Below are 20,548 nucleotides of genomic sequence, written 5' to 3' on the forward strand. Positions count from 1 at the left end.
GCAGGAATCACGAGATCTGTACAATACATGAGAGCAGGCCAGACGATCACAGCACAGCTTTTTTTGTAAGCTAAGAATAACTTTAACATCCTCTCATTTAGGGTTTAGTGTCAAAATTAACCAGTGCTTCACTCCTGTCTCACAAATCCCAAACTGCTCTCACTGCCCCCAGTGCTGGTGCTTACCCTACTGCAGATTCAAATTCAGTGCAGACTCCCACCCCACCCTCCTAAGTGAATATTTAAATGAACAAAAAAACAAAAATAAGCCCTTCAGTCTGGTTGGAGGTACAGCAGGACCTCTCTTCTGCTGCTCTGGAGCCCTATAAATTGAGCATCTTCACAGGAGAATTTAGGTCTAGATTGCCCCCCCAAGGCTGTGAGGTCCTGTGTAAATGTCATGCAGTGCACAGACGCTGGGGATGCACAGACACCCATCAGGTGGGCTTGATGTCATCTCCCCTGCACGGCTGATGAGAGCCTGGCTCTAGCCAAGTGTAAACTCAGAGCAGGCTACAAATCCTCATCTTTTAAACATTCCCTGGGTGTGAAACCTCCTGCCAGCTGGAGCTGCTTTTAGCTGAGCAGACTGAAGTGCTGTATTTAATGAATTCATTTAGAGTCTGGTGCAAGAGAGCAGGGCTGATCCTCATCTAGTGTAAATCTAGGCTTCCCCATTTACTTTAGTGGCGCCTTGTTGACCCTTGATTTATGCCAGCTGAAGCCGCAGTTTGGCATCTCTCCGTACAGTACTGGACTTCTGGAAATTATTTAAAGCAAGTTACCTGCCAGAAGAACAGAAGTAGGAATCCAGCCTCAGACCAGCCATGGCCCACGTGAGCAGCCCTAGACCCAGCCGTGTCAGAAACTAAACTACCAGTTAGACAGCTGTACAGGAGGGAACTCTGTGGGGAAATGGTTTATCTGTACTGCGGATAAGCTGTGCATGGGGGAGAGGTTTCATTTTGCAGCAGGCTCTTGGGAGAAGAGGCAGGGATGTCAGTGGATCCAGATAAGATATCCCTGGGTAGACGCTTCCAGTAGGATTAAGCAACGTTGTCTTTGCTAAGAAATGTGTTCCGGCCAATTTGCGCAGCTTGTTTTGCCAGTGCCAGAAGACTGCAGGTCAGAAGCAGTCAGAGCAGTCCCTGTGGTTGTGCCTGCGCTGCAGTCGGTAGCTGGGCTGGAGTTCAGGCTCCAGACCACAGAGTCAAGTGACCCAAGCCGGTTGCCTTCAAATCATGGGGAGGAAGAGCTTGTGCTTCAGCCAGACCTTTCTGCGCTGGTTGCATGTCCCTGGGCAGATCCCAATTAGAGAGAAAGAAAAGCATTATCTCTCGCAGTAGTGCTAAGATAGGCATGCCCGGAGGTGGCACCTGGGTTTGTGAAGGCTGTTTTGCAGCCATCGCTGCCCCCTCTCACTAACCCCATGCAACTAATGCACACCAAACAGTTCTGTATGAGACAGGTCAGGTTTGTTTCTGTCTGTAAAATTATTTCATTGTAAGACTCTGCACAACCTATGTCTTTCCTTTTCCAGTGTCTCTGTATCTGTAAAACAGGCATCATTATACTTCTCCTCCACAAAGCACAAGAGCTCCGGTTCCGCAGTGCTCAGTCCCTTTGACAAAAACACTGATGTTCAGCATGTGCTGAGTTGCCTTGCAACACCAAGTCCTGCAAGGATCTCAGAGGAAAGACAGCACGAGATATTATTATGGTTAGTAGGATGGGATGGAGATGAAGCTGCGGGAATTATTCCTGCCCCCCTTTCTCAAGGAGTCGTACCTTCCCGCCCTTCTGTTTCCAAACATGAGGTTTTAAGCCAGTTCCTGGCTTTCATGCCAACAGTGGAAACTCTGTCAAGTATCTCTTGACATTTCTTTTTTTCCACTCTTTCCCCTCTCCTCTGCTGTTTATTTATTTATAAACATGTCCTCCTCTGCAAGGCATATTGTGCAGGTGGGGATAAAGGTAAGCTCAGATCAAAGCTCTTGGGACTTCTCCCTCCCAGCACCTTCTCTTCTCTACCTTCCCTGCAAGTCTTTTTCAGATGCCTCCTTGCACAAGGCCTGATGGTGGACAAAAGCGGTGCATTAGGGAAAGGCAAAATTTAGCAAAGCTGCAAATAAAGGAAAGAAAGTGGAGCTGAGCATTGCCTAGCCATTACAGCTTTGCTGTGGTTTCCACTTGAAGGAGTTCTTCAACATACAGGATAAATACAGCATGCGAGTCTGAAGTTTGCAGCACTTTGTTCTATGATTGTAAAACACCCGTGGGACAGATTTTCAAAAGTGTGTCATTTTAGGCAGCAAGAGAAGTGGCTATATTGGTAAAGGAGCTCACTGTGCCAAATGCTGTTTTGAAAATTTGGTTCTTGTGTGTTACTCTGGGAGCTGGTAGGCCCAAAAGCAGTTTGACAAATCTGGTCTTAATTTCAATGCTAAGCACTTTGAGAAATCAGGCTTCACTTGCAACTTCTAAGTGCCTGGCAGCTTTAAGTGCAGCACATTTGGGATACGACCATATGCCAATGGCTTTTGGAAATAATAACACTTTTAATCATTGTTTCAGTAGTTTTTAACCTGTCCATGGATGACTTCTAATAGATCCAGTTTATGAAAACAAAACCATACCTGTGCCAGTTAATTCCAGTACAGTATATAACGGTCTGAGGTCTTGCCAAGAAATATGTAGCGGTATGTGGAGTGAAAACAGATAAAAAACATTGCTTTGTCTGAAGGAAACTTGCGAGAGCAGTTGCCTGCTCCTGACATATTGCTGAACTCTGCCAGATAGGTGATAAAAGTAGTAAGACCAGGTCATTGTAGTTTGTTCTCCCTGCAGCCACTATGAAGCCGTTCCCCACACAGCTTAAACATCCTCTGGTCCTCAGCCCAACTTTGTTTTAATTGTCTGAAACAATAGGGGCTTCCTTGCTTTCCTTGGGAGACTCTTTAGGAGACTAGCACTTGTAGATGGCAAAAAGTTTTTCCTCAAGTTTGAACAGACTTATTTCTCTTCTTTTTCCGACCCGTTACTCCTTTCTAGACCCCTACGCATCTTGCTAAATAATTCCTCTCTTCCCTTGGTGCTTTCAGCTTTCAAAGAGGTATAGCTTGTCAACATGTCCCTTTAAGTCCTCTCTTAGTCAAGTTATACATATTTAATGTTTTTAAGCTTCCCTTAGATGCTGATCCCTTTCCAGCCCTTGATGGATTTTGTTGTTGCTTGCCTCTGAATTCCCTCCAATTTCCCCATATCATTCTGGTAACAAGGTGCCTGGGGTTGACTGCACCGGTCCAGGTGTGCTCAGTATTTGGTGGCAGTTGTTTCTGGGTGGAATTAAAATTGAAGCAGCAGAATCTCTCAAAGGGAATCTGCTTCGTGGTCTCCTCTCTGAAAGAATTATTTCACGATGGTATTTCAGGACTGGCTTTAGATATGGAAATGAGAGCGTGTGTCTTGCTCAGAAGCTGTTCTCTGCTTTCAAGTGGGAGAGAGATGGAAAAGGGGAAGAGGGGTTAAGCTCCTCAAAGGCTTTGCCTACATTAGGCTTTTTTCTTCATATTTCCCACTGTTGCTTGCATGGGTGCAGCTCAATCCACAGTGGCACTGATGACAGCTCTGGCACAGGCAGGGAAGCTAACATGTTTCACTACACATCGTCTCCGCAATCTCTACAAGCCCTGACTCCACCAGCGGTGCTGCAGCAGCGGGAGCTGGAGAGGGAAAAGGTCAGCTGTAAATAATAACTAGAGTGTTTGCACATCAAGGAGGTGTCCCTCCTTGAAATGCAGCAGCTAGGAGTAAGCAGGCAAGATGGGCCCACTTTCTCATTCATTGTGAAATGCCACCCTTCACATTCAGCTGCTGGCAGTCTGAGGGCAATGCTTGGAAGGGAGGATGATAACTTGATTGAGCCACCTCTGATACTCTCATGACCTCAGAAAAGAAGGGAAAGTTAAGTCTTATTTTCCCTAATATTGCTCCCATTCCCACTCTGATCTGCCTCTCCAAAGAATTTCAAGACTGATTCCTCCTTGGCTCAGGTCCTTCCCTACTACCCGTCCAGGACGAGGGCTAACTCTTCAGATGCGATATTCTCTTTTCCTTTTTGGAGAAGGAGCAGAATGAGATGAAACGGATGTTAGGGTCCACAAAATAGCACATTCCTGGGTTTCAGGTAGTGTGCTCCTCAGGTGTTGGAAGGAACTATTTCAGATAGTACAAAACACAGGAGACACCTGCTAGTTTCACATAACACTTAAATATGATATTCTTTCACAGCCTTGTACCAATTAAGGGTTAACCTAAGAAATTCTCAGCCAGAAAGTATCACCAAGATGAGGATGTTAATGAGTTTAAAAAAAGAAAAAGGGGGCAGGGGGTTGAGAAATGCCTGGGGATAAGAAAGGCAGAGTACAAACTTACAAGGTGGAATGCAAGCTGTCATTTGGAGAGGAGGCCAACTTACATTTGCTTGGGGCTAGATTAATAGGCTTTTATGGCTGGGAAGGATCATGAAATTATGTAGATGGTGATTTACATTGTCCTTTTAAGAGGTATTCCACCTTTCTTTGAAACATCTGTCACTAATGATGGGAGGGTGGTCACTGGCCCATGGGCTACTCAGTGCTCAGACCTTGTGATACCCGTTTGCTGCTGCTGCCGTTCCCATTTCCTTCCCCAAACATTCAGGTGTGGACATCTAGGCATTTAGTTTCTCCTGCCTCCATGGAGAGGTGCTGCCACTGCAGATCCCTTGGTCACTCCAATACCTCAGTCACTACCCCAGCAGGCGTTGAGGCTGGTGGCCAGCATCAGTCCCTGACAAGCCTTTGGCCCTAATCTGATTGTACATTTAGCTGTATTTTCCCACGTCAGAAACCTTCCCAGGCTTCGAGCCACCTGGCAGTCAGCTCTTCCTGACCCATCAAAGGCTGCTGCCAGTCCTGTGGGCATGCCCCTCGTTTGCAACAGCCCCGAGGACACACGCTGACGCTGTCACGTGGCTGCGTGGGATGGCATGTACGGTGCCTTGCCTTTTGGAACTGGGCCATGGCACCATGGCATCAATCACATGGACTGTTTTGCAGGCTTACATGTGCCTCTGCGTGTGGGACTGTGAGAGGGAGAGTCAGTGAACCTCCTTCTCACCTCTCCTCCATACAAAATACATGAGGTGATTCCCCAAAGCTCCAGTCTTAATTATTTCGATCTTAAGTTTTGTAGTCTCCTTCCCTGAGCAAACCACTGGAATCCACAGGCTGGAAAGTGCTATTTGCAGTGCCATGTCTCTCTTCAGCTGCAAGGAGTTGGTTTGCAAATCTCCCCCTTGCTCTGTGACAGCCTCTGGTGATACCTCCTGCATTTTTAGTCTGTCACTGGGGTGGGAGGAAGGGACCCAAGACCACACAAAATGCTTTGAAGCTCCCTCTAGCATCACTCTCCCATTCCCTCTTGTGTTCGCGCTGTCCCTCTTCTGTACCCACTCTCTCCTGACCTACCCTCACTCTGTTTCTCTCTCAGTTTCCCCCTCTTTCAGAGCTGCCCTTTGCATTACTAATCTGTGGCATTATCTCATTCTCCAGTAGCTGTGCCGGCTGCCTTGATGTTTCTCGCCAGCTTTTGCCTCCCCCCTTCTCTCCCCCCTGCTTCTCTCCCCCCCTTGCCGCCCCATGATGTAGCATTGCCTTTCTCCATCTGCCCGATTGTCTCTCTGCTTTTTATCTGGGTGCTGGAGCTCCAGGTGCTGTCATTCTCCGCGACAGCACAGAACGTTTCAGATTGCCTCTGCGGCTGGATAATTACCAGATACAGAGTCACGTGGACTTCCCAGCCAAACCCTCCCTCCCCTCCTGTCAGAGGAGGAGATCACATCTCTGAAACACACTTTTTTTTTTTTTTTTTTTTTTTAAGAAATCCAAGGGAAAAGTTTGGAAGTAGCTTTTCTGGAGTTACCTAGTGGTGACCACATGAAAGTTACCTACAAGGCACTGGGGGTTCAGGTGGAAGAAATAGGTGATTTCCAGTACTGAAGTTTGTGAAGGAAAATAAAGGGGATGATAGTCTGTATGGGCTCCTCATTAGTGCTTCCATTCCTATTCTTGGTCCATCCCTCAACCAGAACAAAAGTCCTAATGGTGCAGAGACTTGTCAGTCGCTGTTTGGTTTCTGATCCTTTTACAAATTTGGCATAAAAGCCACTATCCAGTTCAGATAAGTGACTAATTACTATTGTCTTTCAGTGGACTTTAGTTCCTAAGTGACCACGGGTACTTTTTAAATGTCAGCCCATGTGTTAGTGATGGCAAAAGCACAGGGTCCTTAGTGTAAGTGCAGTGCAATCAGAAGGCAACTCTGGCAATGTTCCCCCTTGCCATTCTGCATCATCTCTGCTATTCCCTGGTTTCCCCTTTTGACGGTGCAGAAGCCCCGTGACGCTATGGGAAGCTGCAAACAACAGAGCGAGGCATATGCTCCTGGTTGGACATTTCACTAAGGCCGTGTGATCCATAGCTGATCAGCATCACCTAATCATGCTGGACCAAGATCAGAGCCAGGTTTCTGGCTGGACCGAAAAGGGACACTGACGAGTCCTCGGCTAACCCAAAAGGGAAAGAGGGAGCTCGGGGTCTGTTTCCTCAGCAATCTCATCCTCCCGACTGATCTCGGTGCAAGACCCTCATGCAAGCTGTCAGAGCATTTGGCATTTCTGCAAGCATCAGCCAGAGAGCAGTTCAGCCCCTCTGCACACACATGGGGAGCAAGTGTCCGCTGGCAGGAGCCCTGTAAGTGGAGACAGTCACTCCAGATACACGCCTCAAAGTGGGCAAAGAGCCATCCAAGGGTTTCCTGACTATGCTGTAAAGAAATGGGGGGGTTTTCCTAGGTCTTGGTGGGATATAGGAAAACCCGGCACCATGGTGGTAGACCTTGGTCTAAGGCTTTTTCTGTGTTTTGAAGTTTTAAACTTTGCTGGGATGTGCCTGGGATGGAGTTAACTTTGTTCATAGCAGCTCGTATTGATACTGTTAAGAAGGTACCTCTGCTGGAATGGATGTGGACTGAAGTTGTTTATGCAGGTATACTGATCCCCAGAAGATGGGAAGAACAATAAATCATGCTGGTATAAGTTCTCTTATTCTGATATAGTTACATCCACCCTGGGAGAGTACTGGCATAACAATTAGTGTAATTTTGGGCTTGATTTCTGTTTTTTCCTCTACAAACAGGAACCTATACTCTTAAATAGTGATTTTAACAGAAGGAAAACCCATGTGAGACCAGCTGTGTGTCTGCTAGTGAGACCCCATGCAGCTAGCTGTCTTTTTAGGCTGGTGTATTTTTGGTGAATTCCCTTGGGTTTCATTTTCCATGTGTATCACATGGACTGAGAGACGAGGATGCTCACAGCCCATGAGCAGTTCTGCACTGATAGTCATATTCACTGGTTGCAGTTCTTCTGCTTTCATTAAAAAGAGTTGATGGGAGAGAGAGTGAGATAGGACCGTTTCTGTACAAGGCACTGGGGAGTCCTCATCTAGAAAGATGGGTATGAATTCTGGTCACGAAAGAGGAATTCAGACTGGAGCAGGTGCTGAGAAGGGCTACTGGGATGTTTAGGGCAATGGAGAGTCTATCATACAAGAAGAAACTAGGAGAGTTTGGCTTGTTGAGCCCAGCAAAATGAAGGCTGAGAGGGAATATGATTGCTCTCTGTGAACACGCTGGAAGATAAGCACCCGGGAGAGAGAAGAGCTATTTAAGCTAAAGGATGGTGTTGGCGTGAGAGGGAATGGATATAAACCAGCCATGAATAAATATAGGCTTGGAATTAGGAAAAAAGTTTCTAATCAGCAGAGCAGAAAGACTTTGAACAGCCTGCCGTACGAAGCAGGGGGAGGGTACCCCCCGCCAAACGCACTAGGCTTAAGTAGGAATAAAGTACGTCTCTGAAAAAGATGATAAGGTACAGCTGGCCGTGCCGGCAGAGGCCGGGGCTCCCTGACCCGGGAAGCCTGTCCTAGCCTCGCGCTCCCAAAGTGGCAATTTACTAAAGAGGATGAGCAGAAGTGCAGGCATCCTATCAGCCCTGCACCACCCCAACAGGGGGATGCCCTGAAATTGTCGCCTAACTGCTGAGATACCCAGGGAGCTGCAGACAGGTGTGACAAGCAAGGTCACAGCATAATACAGCTGAAAGAAAGCGTGGGCTGAACAGATGCAGCAGTTTCCCCCTCCTGCCAGTTTTCTAGCTCAGGACTGGCTTTAAGCAGTAGTTTTCTAAATCCCTCCACGGGCCTGTGTTATCATGCTGGCAGTGGTGGCTCAGGAGCTATTTATGCCACATTTTGGGAATCCATGCTTCTTCAGCACAGCATTCACTCTCACAGTGACCTTGCTGTGGGTCATGGCACATCAGGAGAGGAGCAGCAGCTGGACTGGGCTGGGGAAAGAGAGGGGCAGTGGCAGCAGGGAGAAGAAGGAGAATTTTGAGCAACACCTCACGCCCATGTGTATTCAAATTCGGTAAAATGAGGCTTTTGGTGCTTGGCTGAAAGGAGGTTTCAGACGCTCGGTTGATGCAGTCTCCCACTGCCATCCACTTAGGGGGCCCTTGCCTTCGCAGAGATGAAGATATGTTCAGCTGTAGCTGTCTTCTGTAGCATCTCCTGTTGAGGAGAGCCTGGTCCGGAGCGGTGGGAACCACCCAGGGCCAACAGCTCCTACATTACTCCTCTGGACCATGTGCTCCAATGTGATCTGCCAGTGTACTCCTCTGGTAGGGACTGTACACCAGGGAAAGGGAGCTGACTGCTGCAGTGGCAGCGCTCTGTTGCTCTTGAAATGCTGGCAGGGTCCAGCACTGCAGTGGCATTGCGGGGCCTGGCTGGACTCTTCCCCTGAGCGCCCTGCCTGGGGAGGTCAGGGCTGGCATGCCTGTGGTCTGTCCTTAGCCCTTGCTGCCCACATCCCTGCTGGGGAATAGCGGAGGGGTCGGGCTCTGACTGCTCCCCTGGTTGACCGTCGCTGTGTTCCAGTCCTTGCTTGCCGTGCAGGGGGGGGCTGAAGAGCACAAGAAGACAAAACAGCGGCAGCATGAGTTACCCTTGAGCTTTCCTCACAAGGCTGCAAGCGGTATTGTGTTTAACCGCCGCATTAGCTTTCCAGGATCATACTTTGCAACACAATGGAGAATTTGTCTTGCACGTTCAGAGCTGGCAGCCGGGAGCTGACGTTGCTTTGTGCTGAACAAGCCGTGTTTGATCCCTCTCTTTTTTCCCTCTTGCCATTTTGCTGCTGGTGGTAGAGGGCAGCGGGGGAAGTTGTTAGCTGGATCCTGTGAGTGTGTGTGAAGTGAGGAGATTAGAGCAGGCTCATCACAGAGCCAAGGGGAAGGCAGGAGATCTGCTCCCGGGCGGGTTATGACATCCTCTGGCAAAAGGGGGTCGTGTTCCTCGGCGGGTGCAATGGGGTGGGTGCCAGGAGCTCAATTGCATGTGCAGCAGGCCGCCGAGTTTTGGCGGCCTGCTGCACAGAGATTGTCTTACAGAAGAGATGATCAAAGGGTTAACAGAGAAGAGATGATTAAAGAGGAGTGTGGGAATTATGACACAGAGCTGTCACTGCAACGTGCTTCGGAGAAAGAGGGCAGAAAATGCAGTCCGAAACCACACTATTTATTTATTTTTCCCCCACATGAGGTAAGAGCTGTGGCTTGCTGGCGAAGCAGCACACCGTATTTCATTTAAACCTAGCAGCTCGCCTCTTCTCACTAGCAGGGCTCTGGCAGAGAACTGTGGGATTGGGTCTGCTGTAAAAGAATTTATTTATTTGGAATTACAACAACAATAAAAAAACCCCAAACAATTATCCCGGGTTCAAGGCGACCCAATACATCATTGATAATGCTGTAAAATCCCCACCGTGTTAATCATTTAAACAGCAGCTTCACCAGGTCCTACAGGGATTCCTTCCTGCCTCTTCATCGCTGTAGGCGCTAAATATCATCCACCCCTTCCAAACATCATTGAACTTACCCCGAAGAGACCCCCCTGAAGGCAATAAAATACCCCACTCCATCTCCATAGCCCAGGGGCGTAGCTGCTGAGCTGCTTTCTCTGGGGCAGAATGGGAAGCGCTCTGATGAGCCCCCAGCTCTCGTGCATCCTCCTCCTCCTCCTCCTCCTCCTCACCCCGTGCAGCCCCCACCGTGGCAGTGGCACATCCAGCCCGGGGAGCCCGTGCTAGGGCTTTCCGACCAAATGCCGCCTCTCAGCAGCGTGCCCATCTGTTTGCTGGAGGGAAGGGAGGGCGGAAAGCTTAGGGGCGAGAGCTGCTGGAGTGACAGGCACAACATCAACTGTGACAAGTGTTACAGCAACATGCTGGGAAATTAACGCACCACGTGGCAATGCCTCGGCGGGAGGAGGAGCAGGAGTCGCCGGGGCTAGGAGTCAAGCACCGGGAAGGGAGCGAGGCAGAGCGGGCAGGGAGGCCTCCAGCCTTGGTGTTCGCCAGGGGAGGAGATGCAGATGCCTGAGCCTCCCTCTCCTTGTCTTAGCTCACTTTCCCACTTATCTATAGGAATAAGCCCAAATGCTTTCAAGAAGGGGGGGAAAAAAGACATCTCCCCTACCCAGATGGAGTTTACCTTGGAGCCTATGAAGGCAGGTTTGCAGGAGCGCTGCTTTGGCCCAGCGCTGTGCGTTGGGCTGGCAGGCGTGGGAGGAGAGAGGACGAGCATCAAGGCCAGCTCCGGGCTCCTGCTTTCCCCCTGCCCACGTGCTGCCTGATGTCCCCTCCCGGCCTGAAATCCAGGGGCCAGGAACGGCGGTGGGCAGCCCTCCCTCCCGTTCGAGGCGATGGTTCCTGCTGAAGGTCCCAAAGCATTCTCCCGCGGTGAAAGCGTCATCCCCTCCCCTCCCGCCTGCGGCATGGCTGAGCCCCATCGTCTGCATTTTGCGTGTGGGGAAACCAAGGCTGAGGGAGGCACACGAGGATGGCCCAGGTTCCTTTCTCCACGTCCGGTTTCTGTCCGTCCTCTCCTGGCTGGTTGTTAGGTGGTTGTTAGCCACTGTGTGAGAACTGGAAACGCATCTGTGGCAGCTAAAAACGATGCAGTCGCTAAAAGACCTCAGGTGCCAAACTTTGCTGTGTTTGTTTATGAGAGGGCAAGGGGGGCTAAAGGGACATGGCAGCAAGATTTTTTGTCCTTCTGTGTCTATGATTTGAATTGGTGCTAAGATCAATAGTTCCTGAGTCCCTGCAGTGATCCTGCAAGGCATGACCATCACCACTAGCTGGTCTTCTCATTAGCCGCATCAGCAGATGTCAAGAAATTAAACCTGAAACCATAAGGAGAAGCAAAATGGATGGATTGCAAATCATTTATTAGCGTTCACTGACGCTGATGGTAATGCTTTCAATAAGCCTAATGAAAAGCGTTTGACTGTCTCTGTGAACTTGATTATTGATTATTAGTGAATGATAAGAGTCATTTGATATCTTGCTGATGCCATGCTCCTATTGCGTTGCAGTTAAAATGTCAGTTAACGTGCCATTTAATATTCTATTAGTATTGAATTAGCACTTATTACACTGTGAAAATCATCACCATAAATCCTTATTAAAGCGTGATCCATACAGCTGGGTGGCATCTCTGGCAGACTAAGAGGGTGCGTGTGTGCAGACGGACATACTGAGATGCATCATCCACACGGATGCATGTTCGGAGCGTGCCAGGACCTGAAATTTCCACATTTGTACATTGATTTTCCCTGACAGTTTGAGAGGAACAGGTATGCTGAACAGAGCAGTTCAAATCCATTTCACTTACTCTTCCCATTTTCTTCCTTTCTCTCTCCTCTCTCCTCCTCACTTTATTTCGGTAGCACCTGCTAACTTATTTCACAGGCGTTTGCAAGGTTGTCTGACTGTAGCTATCGACCACCATCCTAGGGCTGACCTCAGGGGGTGTAGAACAGGTTGTGACACACGTTTTCTCTTTGGCAGAGAGGCGGGAGGGTCCTCAGATGAGCGTCCCCTCGGAAGTGAGAGGATGAGGCTTTGCTCCAGCTGCACCGCTGGGCTGTTACTGACCCAAGGGATATCGCAGGGGCATCCTGCTACCTCTAAGCAGAGGCGTGTAACGACCAGGTGCAGGGCAGAGCCCCGGGGTGCTGTGCTGTATCACGTAGCGCTGCGGTGTAGGTCCGGAAAGTGTCCCGGCAGGGCTGGTGCAGTGTGCTGGATCTGCTGGTGCCCCGCAGCACCGATAGGTGTGCCAGGGGATTTTCAGAAGTGACTAAGAAACTTCAGCTCCCGCTGACTTCAGCTTCAGCAGTTAATCTGCTTAGCTTGTCACCGCCATCCCCCTTGGGATTTTCACAAATCCAAAATGTGCAGAGAGGGGCTTTGAACACCTTGGAAAAAGACCTAACCCCCGATTCTCGGTGCTGTTACGACTCTACGCAGAAACATGTGCACGAGAAGGCTGGAGACCCTAAGGCAGCTGGCTCTGGAGACAGTCTGAGTGTCCCCATAGGGCAACTGCTCCCAGTCCTGGGGCGCAGAGCCCTCCCCAGGTCCTTGCTTCCAGCTCCCGTCACTGGTGATTACAGCCTGGGGTGGCCAGCTGAGCTGGGGCACCGCCACATATCCGTGGTGCTGGTTTCTACATGTAAGTGGCTGCTGATGGATTCCCCTGCCCCTTTCTTTTTTACAGAGAGCAGCTTTTTAAAAACAAAATGCAGATCACAGCTGAGAGCTCACCTCAGGTCAAGTGCCTGCCTGGCCGTGAGGGTGGGCTCTGGCCTGAGGGTCGAACCCTTGCTCCCCTCCCTTGACTGGACGGCAGCGGTGCTGGCTGAGGTCTGTTGGGCTGCTCTCTAAAGTAAACGTTTGTCAGACCAGACAGAGCTGCTTCTAGCTTGGCCAGCAGCGTGGCGTGTCTCCCATCGACACCCATGCAGCCTGGCTTTCCTCCTGCCCACAAGTAACCACAGAACAACTCAGAGAGCATCCATGGGTGTGCTGAAAGGGAGGGGGTGAGAGGTGCCGGCCGTAATGGTAGGGTCACGTTGCAAGTGACAGCAGCTGTAGCGCAGCATGAATGAAATGCATTCAAATAGAGGAACTTGGAAAATGTCTGACCCGTGCTAAGAGGCTGTATGAAAGCCTACTGTCAAATATTTGTCTTATCTTGAAGCAACAATCTTTATCCTCTCTCTTTGCTCTCTCAAATACAACACATGCATGAATGGTGGTGGGGAGAGGCGCTGGGTTATTTGGATGCCAGGAGGCTGTGGGCAGAGCTCTGAGAGGTGAAGGAGCAACAGCTGTGGAGACTGAGCTTCCCTCTTTATCCGCAGAGCAAACATGGTGCAAGCTGCTGCAGGGCAAACCCTCTCAGCCTGTTTGAGCCTGGCCCTGGTGGGTACAGCTGCCAGGGTGAAAGAGGAGTTGTGTCCCCGTGTCTTCTTCAGCCCAGGACCTCTTGAAGGAGATACAGCTGAGAGCGAGCAGGATGTGCCTCCTCACTGGCACCTCCTCATCTCTTCTGTGCAAACCGGTTTCTGGAGGTACAGAGTGGTACAGAGCAGGTGCTTTGGCCAAAATGCATTTGTCTTTGCAGCACCTTCACCGCTCTCTGCCAAGGAGCAAAATGCCTGTCATGCAGTTGCAGTAGGGTTAGTCTGCCCTCTGCCTTGCAACGGTTGGTAATTGGGGATGTGGCAGTTGCTGGTCCTGCTGCCGCTCCTCTGCCTGCCATCCCTAGCTGTCATTCCTCCTCTCCTGTCTACCTGGGATGTTCACAGGACATGCTGAGTGTGTCACAGGGATGGCACTGGCACCCCCGTGGCCTTTCCTTTTCAGCCTGAAATCTGCATTTGCCTGCACAAGCGGGCAGATATGCATCAGCAAGGGGGCCTGTGTGTTAGGGGGCTGGTGTTTGAGGAGTGAATCTCTTTCCATAAAGCCATTTTTTGTCAAGGGGATGGAGAGGGGTGATACACTATATCTCCCTCCCCTTGTGCTGCTGAAACTGAGGGATGGAGCAGCTGTGCCCTGAGCTGAGGAAGCTGGAGCCCTGAGCCTTTGCCCTGGAGGGGCAGAGGGCTGGCAGAGGGCTGGGAATGTAACTCTCTTGTATACTTAACTCTTGAGAGTGAGGGAGAAGCATGGAAATAACTCCTTCTGACCTTTCCCATTGGCAGTGTTAGAAGGGACCAGAATCTCTTGTGACCTTCCAAAGTAATTTTTGGTGCAGGTGTAGGCCACTGACAAAAGGAAGAGAGAACAGGAGGGGCATGGCCCACCCCAAATCCCATGGTTTCATGAACCAAAGGGTTCCTGAAACTCTTCAAAAAATCATTGTGAAATACATGGCCATGGGGCAGAGATGCTGTAGTTCACTGGTGAGGCAGGAGTGCACTCTGGAGTTTCTGAGCAAAGTAGTAAAGGGAAAAGACAAAATGGAGATGATGGAGAGGTTTGTTAATCTCCCCCTGACCTTTCTCATCCTCTGCAGGTGTTATGTAGAAGACAGAAGCTCCAAGGTGGCCTGGTTAAACCGTTCTGGCATCATTTTTGCGGGAGAGGACAAGTGGTCCCTAGACCCTCGAGTAGAGCTGGAGAAGAGAAACCCCCTGGAATACAGCCTGCGGATCCAGAAAGTGGATGTCTACGATGAGGGGTCCTATACGTGTTCAGTGCAGACACAGCATCACCCCAAGACTTCCCAGGTTTACTTGATTGTGCAAGGTAAGCAACATGCCTGAGAAGAGAGCAAAGAGCAAAAGACACAGCGGATGGAGGGATCTGTATCTTTCTTAGAGAAACCCCAGGGTCAGTAGCCTGTGTATCTCTTTAGTTTACAACAGGAGCCAGTGGGACTGTGCCCTTCCACTGCAGTGCAGCATGGCTTTATTCTGCTGTCAGTCTGTCCTTTCAAAAGCGGTGACAGAGCAGGGGACACCAATGATGCCAAGACATATTCTAGTATAATGCAAATCTGGCTTCTGGCTCTGGTTGTTCTGGCACTGAGGGGAAAGCATTTGTTTATAATGACACTTGTCAGAACGTCGTGCTTGCCTCATATCTTCCCAGACAGCCCTCTGGTTTCTTTGCCTCCTCCTTCCTCAGGTTTCCTTTCTTTTTTCTTGTGTCAACAAGCTACTGTGCTGTCTTTTTCGGCCTTCCATTGTCAACTCTTTGCAAGGCTGAGGAATTAATTTTCCTGGGTGTTTTTCTGTGCTGGGTCATTGGTTTGCAGGGTGCACTGTCGCTAGGCATGTGTGAAACCTGGCACCTGAGGTAGCTGCCGTGTACCTTATGTTACCTTCTGTTTTTTTAGCTACCCTCCTCCTGTGTGTGTTATAGGGAACTGGAAACCTGGCGATCTGAACCAGCATTGTCCTATCTGTCTGCCTGTACTCACGGTGTAACAGAGAGTAAACACATTAAGGAGTTCACCAATTGCTGGTAGGGGCATCATGGAGTTTACTTGTTCCATCCTGTCCAGACCAGAATACCAAATGAGCAAGTTTACTCAGTTTTGTTTTGTTTTGCTTTTAATCTTCACGCCATTCTATCTATCTGGCTATTTATCTAAAATATTTATAGAGCAGCTTAGATAGATAGGTACGTATGAATGTGTTTGATACATATTACAGATATGTTCAGCTTCTACATTATCATTCAGGCAGGAGTTTGTTATTTCTCCTGATTTGCCTAGTAACCCAAAAGGCTGCGGATTTTATTTCCCCCAGCAAGTGTTTGAATCGCTCTGGAGATAAATGCATGCATGAAGGGACTCTTCCTCTTGCTGGTATTACTTGGCAAGCTGGGGACTAACTAGCATACCGAGTGTTTATCTGCAAGGTGAAGTCCGGACGTATGGTCAGAGGTGATGCTTTACATGCGAGTGTAGTGAGACAGAAGGCTCCTGGTTTGTGTTCTTGTGCAAAATCCTCACCCAGCAGCATGAAGAGTAGCAGGCACCAGCAGGCAGAGCAGCTCTCCCGGCTTGGCTGAGCGTTTGCTGGAGTGCGCCCGGCGTGAAACGCACTCGCCAGCCCTGGAGGGGTATGTACCCTGCCTCACTGCTCACCGCTATAGCGGTGCATAGCTAAGCGGCTGTAGGTGGTTTATTGCTGGTAAAATCTCACAGCATACAATTTCCATTTACCTGTCAAGAAAAATATAGGTACAAATGAATTTTAGAGCCACGCACATGTATTATTAATTTTATTTGTGCCTATTAGATACGGGCCTAAGCAGCGAAATTGAGTTCTCTAGCTTAGCTTTCACCTAAATGTGTGGGTGTCCAGCTCTGAACTACTGCCATCTTTCTGAGGATGAGAAAATTCAGATTTTGGCACACCTAAACTCTGGATGCCTGTAAACAAGGTATCTGTGGATAATCTTTGTTTAACGCCTGCCACAGATTTAGCAAAAGACCCATTGCAATATCATGCTTACTTTTAAAGCCCCAGGTCCTGTAATCCCGTAATTAGGTGAAACTCATAGCTTTGATTTTTCTAAAACTAAACTTCGTCTCGTAAAAAAAACCCAAGCAAAATATAAATACAAAATCCTTTACCATTTGGAAGACTTAGACTCATCATTTTAAACCATGTTTTAATTAGTGAAAAACTAATAAATAATTCATTTTAAATAACCTTAACTAATAAAACTAATTCATTAGAAAATAGTGCATGTTAAAAAATAATCCCTTTCCTCTCTGAGTATCATTTTCTCATATCGATTATTATTATTCTCAGATTTGCAGGTTGTCTGCCTGAAAAATAGTCTGCCGCTAGTACAAATGAAAGGAGTTTGGATATTGAGTCATACTAAGCTTTTTAGTTTTATTTTTTTAATGTAGTTTATTTACCTCCCTTGTTTTTGTGTTCCTAAATATAAAAACATTGGCTATGTGAAGCTCTGGGCATCCCAAATGTAAAAATAAGTAAATAAAATAAAATACAGCTCCTGAAAAATTAAATAACAGGGTGGTCATCTGATCTGTGTGGTAATCTGGCAGGAGGATTTCTGGGATGATGGTTAGTGATTTCCTTCAAACAAGCCCAGGGAAACCGAAACAAGCCAGGGCCGGAGACTCCTTGCTAGCTTTGCGCACACTGGTGATGCCTGGATTTGTCAGTGACAGATCCTGCAACGATAGCTGCTCATGCCCTGGAAGCAATAGGCTGCCTTAGGGCCATGCCCAGGCTTCCCATTTGGCTCAGTTAATGTTGTCACGGGTATTTCTGCTCCCCACTGCACTGTATACCAAAGACAAGTCCTTAATCTCCCCCGGTTCAACTCCCTCATCTGTATAGCCACTGTGAAAACCCAGCCCCTGTTACCTCTAGGAACAAATGGGATAGCTGTATCAGAGACTGACAGATAGGCAGATACTGGAGTGGTGCCAGAGCCCTTGTAACTAGAGAAGACCGCTTCCATGTCCACAGTGCCAGCTGAAATAGATGGGCTTTGGTGTATCCTAAGGATTCACTGTGTTTAGATCACTGCAGGCTAATGGAGTTGCATTCTAGGAGCAGGTCCTTTCCTCCCCTGAGAAAATCAGCTTTCCCTGGGGTGAGGTCTGCTCAGTGAACTCTGCTGGTCAGAGCTGCAGGAGTATATCACAGAAAGAGGGACATCACCTCTGTAATGTGTGTGCCCATGTTCTCTAGTATTTCCAAGGGAAGACCCAATTCTGCCTTGTGAGCCAGCACCAGTCTCTTTATAGACAGCCTACTCAGTTTGCTCCTTTCCTCTCTTAAGTGTGTATGTCCGCTAATAGGATCACTCTCAGCTGGGGCACATTGCAGAGGTCTAAAAGAGGGGTAATGAAATGACACTTAAGAAAAAAAATCACAACTTAATAGATAGCTAAAAAGATAGACAGAAAAAGTCCTCTTCATCAGTCTTTCCTCCTTTTCAAACTTCAAGCCAATTCTTCTGCTAGAAGTAGGCATTCGCTGCCAAAAGATTCATTAGTATTACTGTGGCCGTCTCATCTGTCTTTCTGACCCAGGTGGGCAGCACTGCTTGCAGGGTGGGTTGGACTGGAGGCAGCTGTCTCTGCCCAGCCCAGTTGCTACCAGAAGCTGGTACTGCGCTCTCTGCACTGGGGTGAACGCATGAAGAAGACTGCTCTGAACCACCACCTCACTCAAAGCATTTCGTGCTTCTTCAATTGGAGTGTAATGGCTGCTAGTGAATCTTTCTGTTTACTACCCCAGATATTGCTGTTGGTATCGATCAGAGGAGCAAGGAGCTGGAATGACCCACAAGAGGTGGTCTGGTCCTTCTCCACACAGTGAGACAAGATCAGCTATACAGTGGCTGCCCGTAACATGTATTTTTTGAAGACACCCTGTGCCTGCATAGCCAGTGCATAGCCATTATTTCACTCTTCTTGCACTTGGAAAGCTTTTATTAACATATGATCCAAACTAATTTTGCTGCCAATTATTTCTGGTCCTTTCAAGACACATAGTGATAATTTCTCCTCCTCTTCTGCAAAACTACCTTTTATCTGCTAGAAGCCCATTAATCCCTGTTTCTCAGACCTCTCTAGTCCATCTTAACAGGCTCACTGCTTCTTGCAGGTCATATTTTCCAACCCTGATGTCATATGTATTTCACTACTGTCTGATTTGTCTACATGTTTCCTTAAGTGTACTGTCCAAAACCAAAGCAAGAGTTCCAGTTTAGGACTCAGTCATGCAGATAAAAGTACCAGCCATGTTTTGCATATCATGCTTCACTTACCTAACCGCAGAATGAGATGAGATTTACCTTTTTTATAAGAGCGCCTTATTGCTTTCACTTATTCAGTGTCTCTGCTGCTTTCTAACCCTCTGTTACTGGTGTGTAGCACAGTCTGCAGCTCATTCCCCACTTCCGTATTTGAGCATTAATCATTTTTCCCCCTTTCCTGAGCATAGCGCTTTGTCCTCGCTGTTGGTGGATGCCATCTGATTGGTTTCTCCATGGAGACCACTTCTTCAGTTTACTTATGATCCTGGTCTCCAAAGCACTTGCAACTGCCCCCAACTTGGTGTCATCGACAAAAGTCAGGTGCCTTCTTTCTGTTCCATCATGAAGTTGGAGTATTGAGTAACAATTAAAGTATTGAAGAGATCAGGGCACAAAAGTGGACTGTGGTAGCAACCCACTAAAAACTCCATCCCTGGTGGATAGCGATCTGTTGATTGTAGCTCTTTGATGCATCCTGATGGTGATTTAACATCTGCCATATTCTCTTAGCTTGTTCAAGAGACTGTTGGGCCTTCGGAAGTCAAGATATATCACATCACCACACATACTGCTCCTGCATTATCTTGCTATGCCATATATCCTACAAAAAAAGGGAATGAGGCTGGGGTGACATAATATGTGCTTGCCAAAAGTACATTGCTTATTTTTTCCTTTACTGTATTATTATCCTCTGGGTGCTTATAAATGGGATGTTTAATCATTCGTTACAGTATGTTGAGTGACTTGTTCCAGGAGAATGAGTCGTAACGGGGATGCGGTTGCTGCCCCTTTCCCAGCGTTACCTTGGGTTCTTGTTCTTTTAGGGCTATATCCTCAAGCCCCTCTTGGGCATTAAATATCAGTGAAGAAATCCCTATAGTTCTTACTTGTCTCATCAGGGTCACAGGCACAAAGGCACAGAGATCTTAGCTGGCATGGGGTTTAACAGTTTCTGCAATAAAGACTTAGGCCTGTCCAAGTCAGGCTAAAGGAATAACTCTTTCAACTAGGAGCAAGCAGATGGTTGTTGTATTTGCTGTCCAGAGCCTTTACAGCAAGGCATCATTGTGAATGGAGATGGTTGGGAACTTTTCAGTGAAACTAAAACATTTCACTGCTTTTGGCTTTGATTAAAATTTAATCAGGAAGGTTTTACAGGTCTGAGTTGCTTTTTCTGGTCAAAACTGGGAAGAGAAAAAAGTATAGCATTGCCACAGCCTATCTAAAAGCTAGAGCATTCAGCTGAGGTATAGAGAATTCACGTTCGCATTTTTGCTCAGAGCCTGGGACTCCTGCAGGCTCACTAACATTTCTTGTGATTCCCACTTATTGGCTGTTCAAAGAATGTGGGCTCTCCCTTGTTTTAATGTTTATTTAATGAAAAAAAAACAAAAGGGCTTTGTCATTTTGGCAAAACAAGAACAAATTTGGAAATGTCAGCAGCAAATTTTCACAAAGAGGAATTCTTGTTTACTGCCCAGCCCTAATCACAAACTCGAAGTCAAATGTATAGCAGCTAAAGGCCAAATCCTACAGTTTTCTTTCAAACTGATAGGCATTAGTGTGTGAAAAGAACCACAGGGTGTAGCCTTTCTCCATTATGCATTGCCTTTGTAGAGCTCCTTGCTTGCAAAGATTCAGACTGACCATTCATTGTTTCGAAGTGGTATAAAGATGTATTTGTTGTTGCTGGGATTTAACCGTAGAAATTTATTATTAACTCTATGTGGTAGATTAGCTGTGCCCCCTCTCAGTCCACTCCCCTG

General features: G+C 47.9%; 1 protein-coding gene across 4 annotated transcripts in view; it reads left to right on the top strand.

Moving 5' to 3' along the window:
- LSAMP (limbic system associated membrane protein) overlaps positions 1-20,548 on the top strand; it is a 1,028,339-nt gene that overhangs the window by 839,368 nt on the left and 168,423 nt on the right. For all 4 annotated transcript variants that reach the window (XM_072881982.1, XM_072881974.1, XM_072881963.1 and 1 more), the window contains one exon: positions 14,539-14,771. In XM_072881982.1, the coding sequence (XP_072738083.1) occupies positions 14,539-14,771 (233 nt within the window). The remainder of the gene's footprint in view (positions 1-14,538; positions 14,772-20,548) is intronic.

This window comes from Ciconia boyciana, chromosome 1, assembly GCF_034638445.1.
Source record: "Ciconia boyciana chromosome 1, ASM3463844v1, whole genome shotgun sequence".
Taxonomy (NCBI): Eukaryota; Metazoa; Chordata; class Aves; order Ciconiiformes; family Ciconiidae; genus Ciconia; species Ciconia boyciana.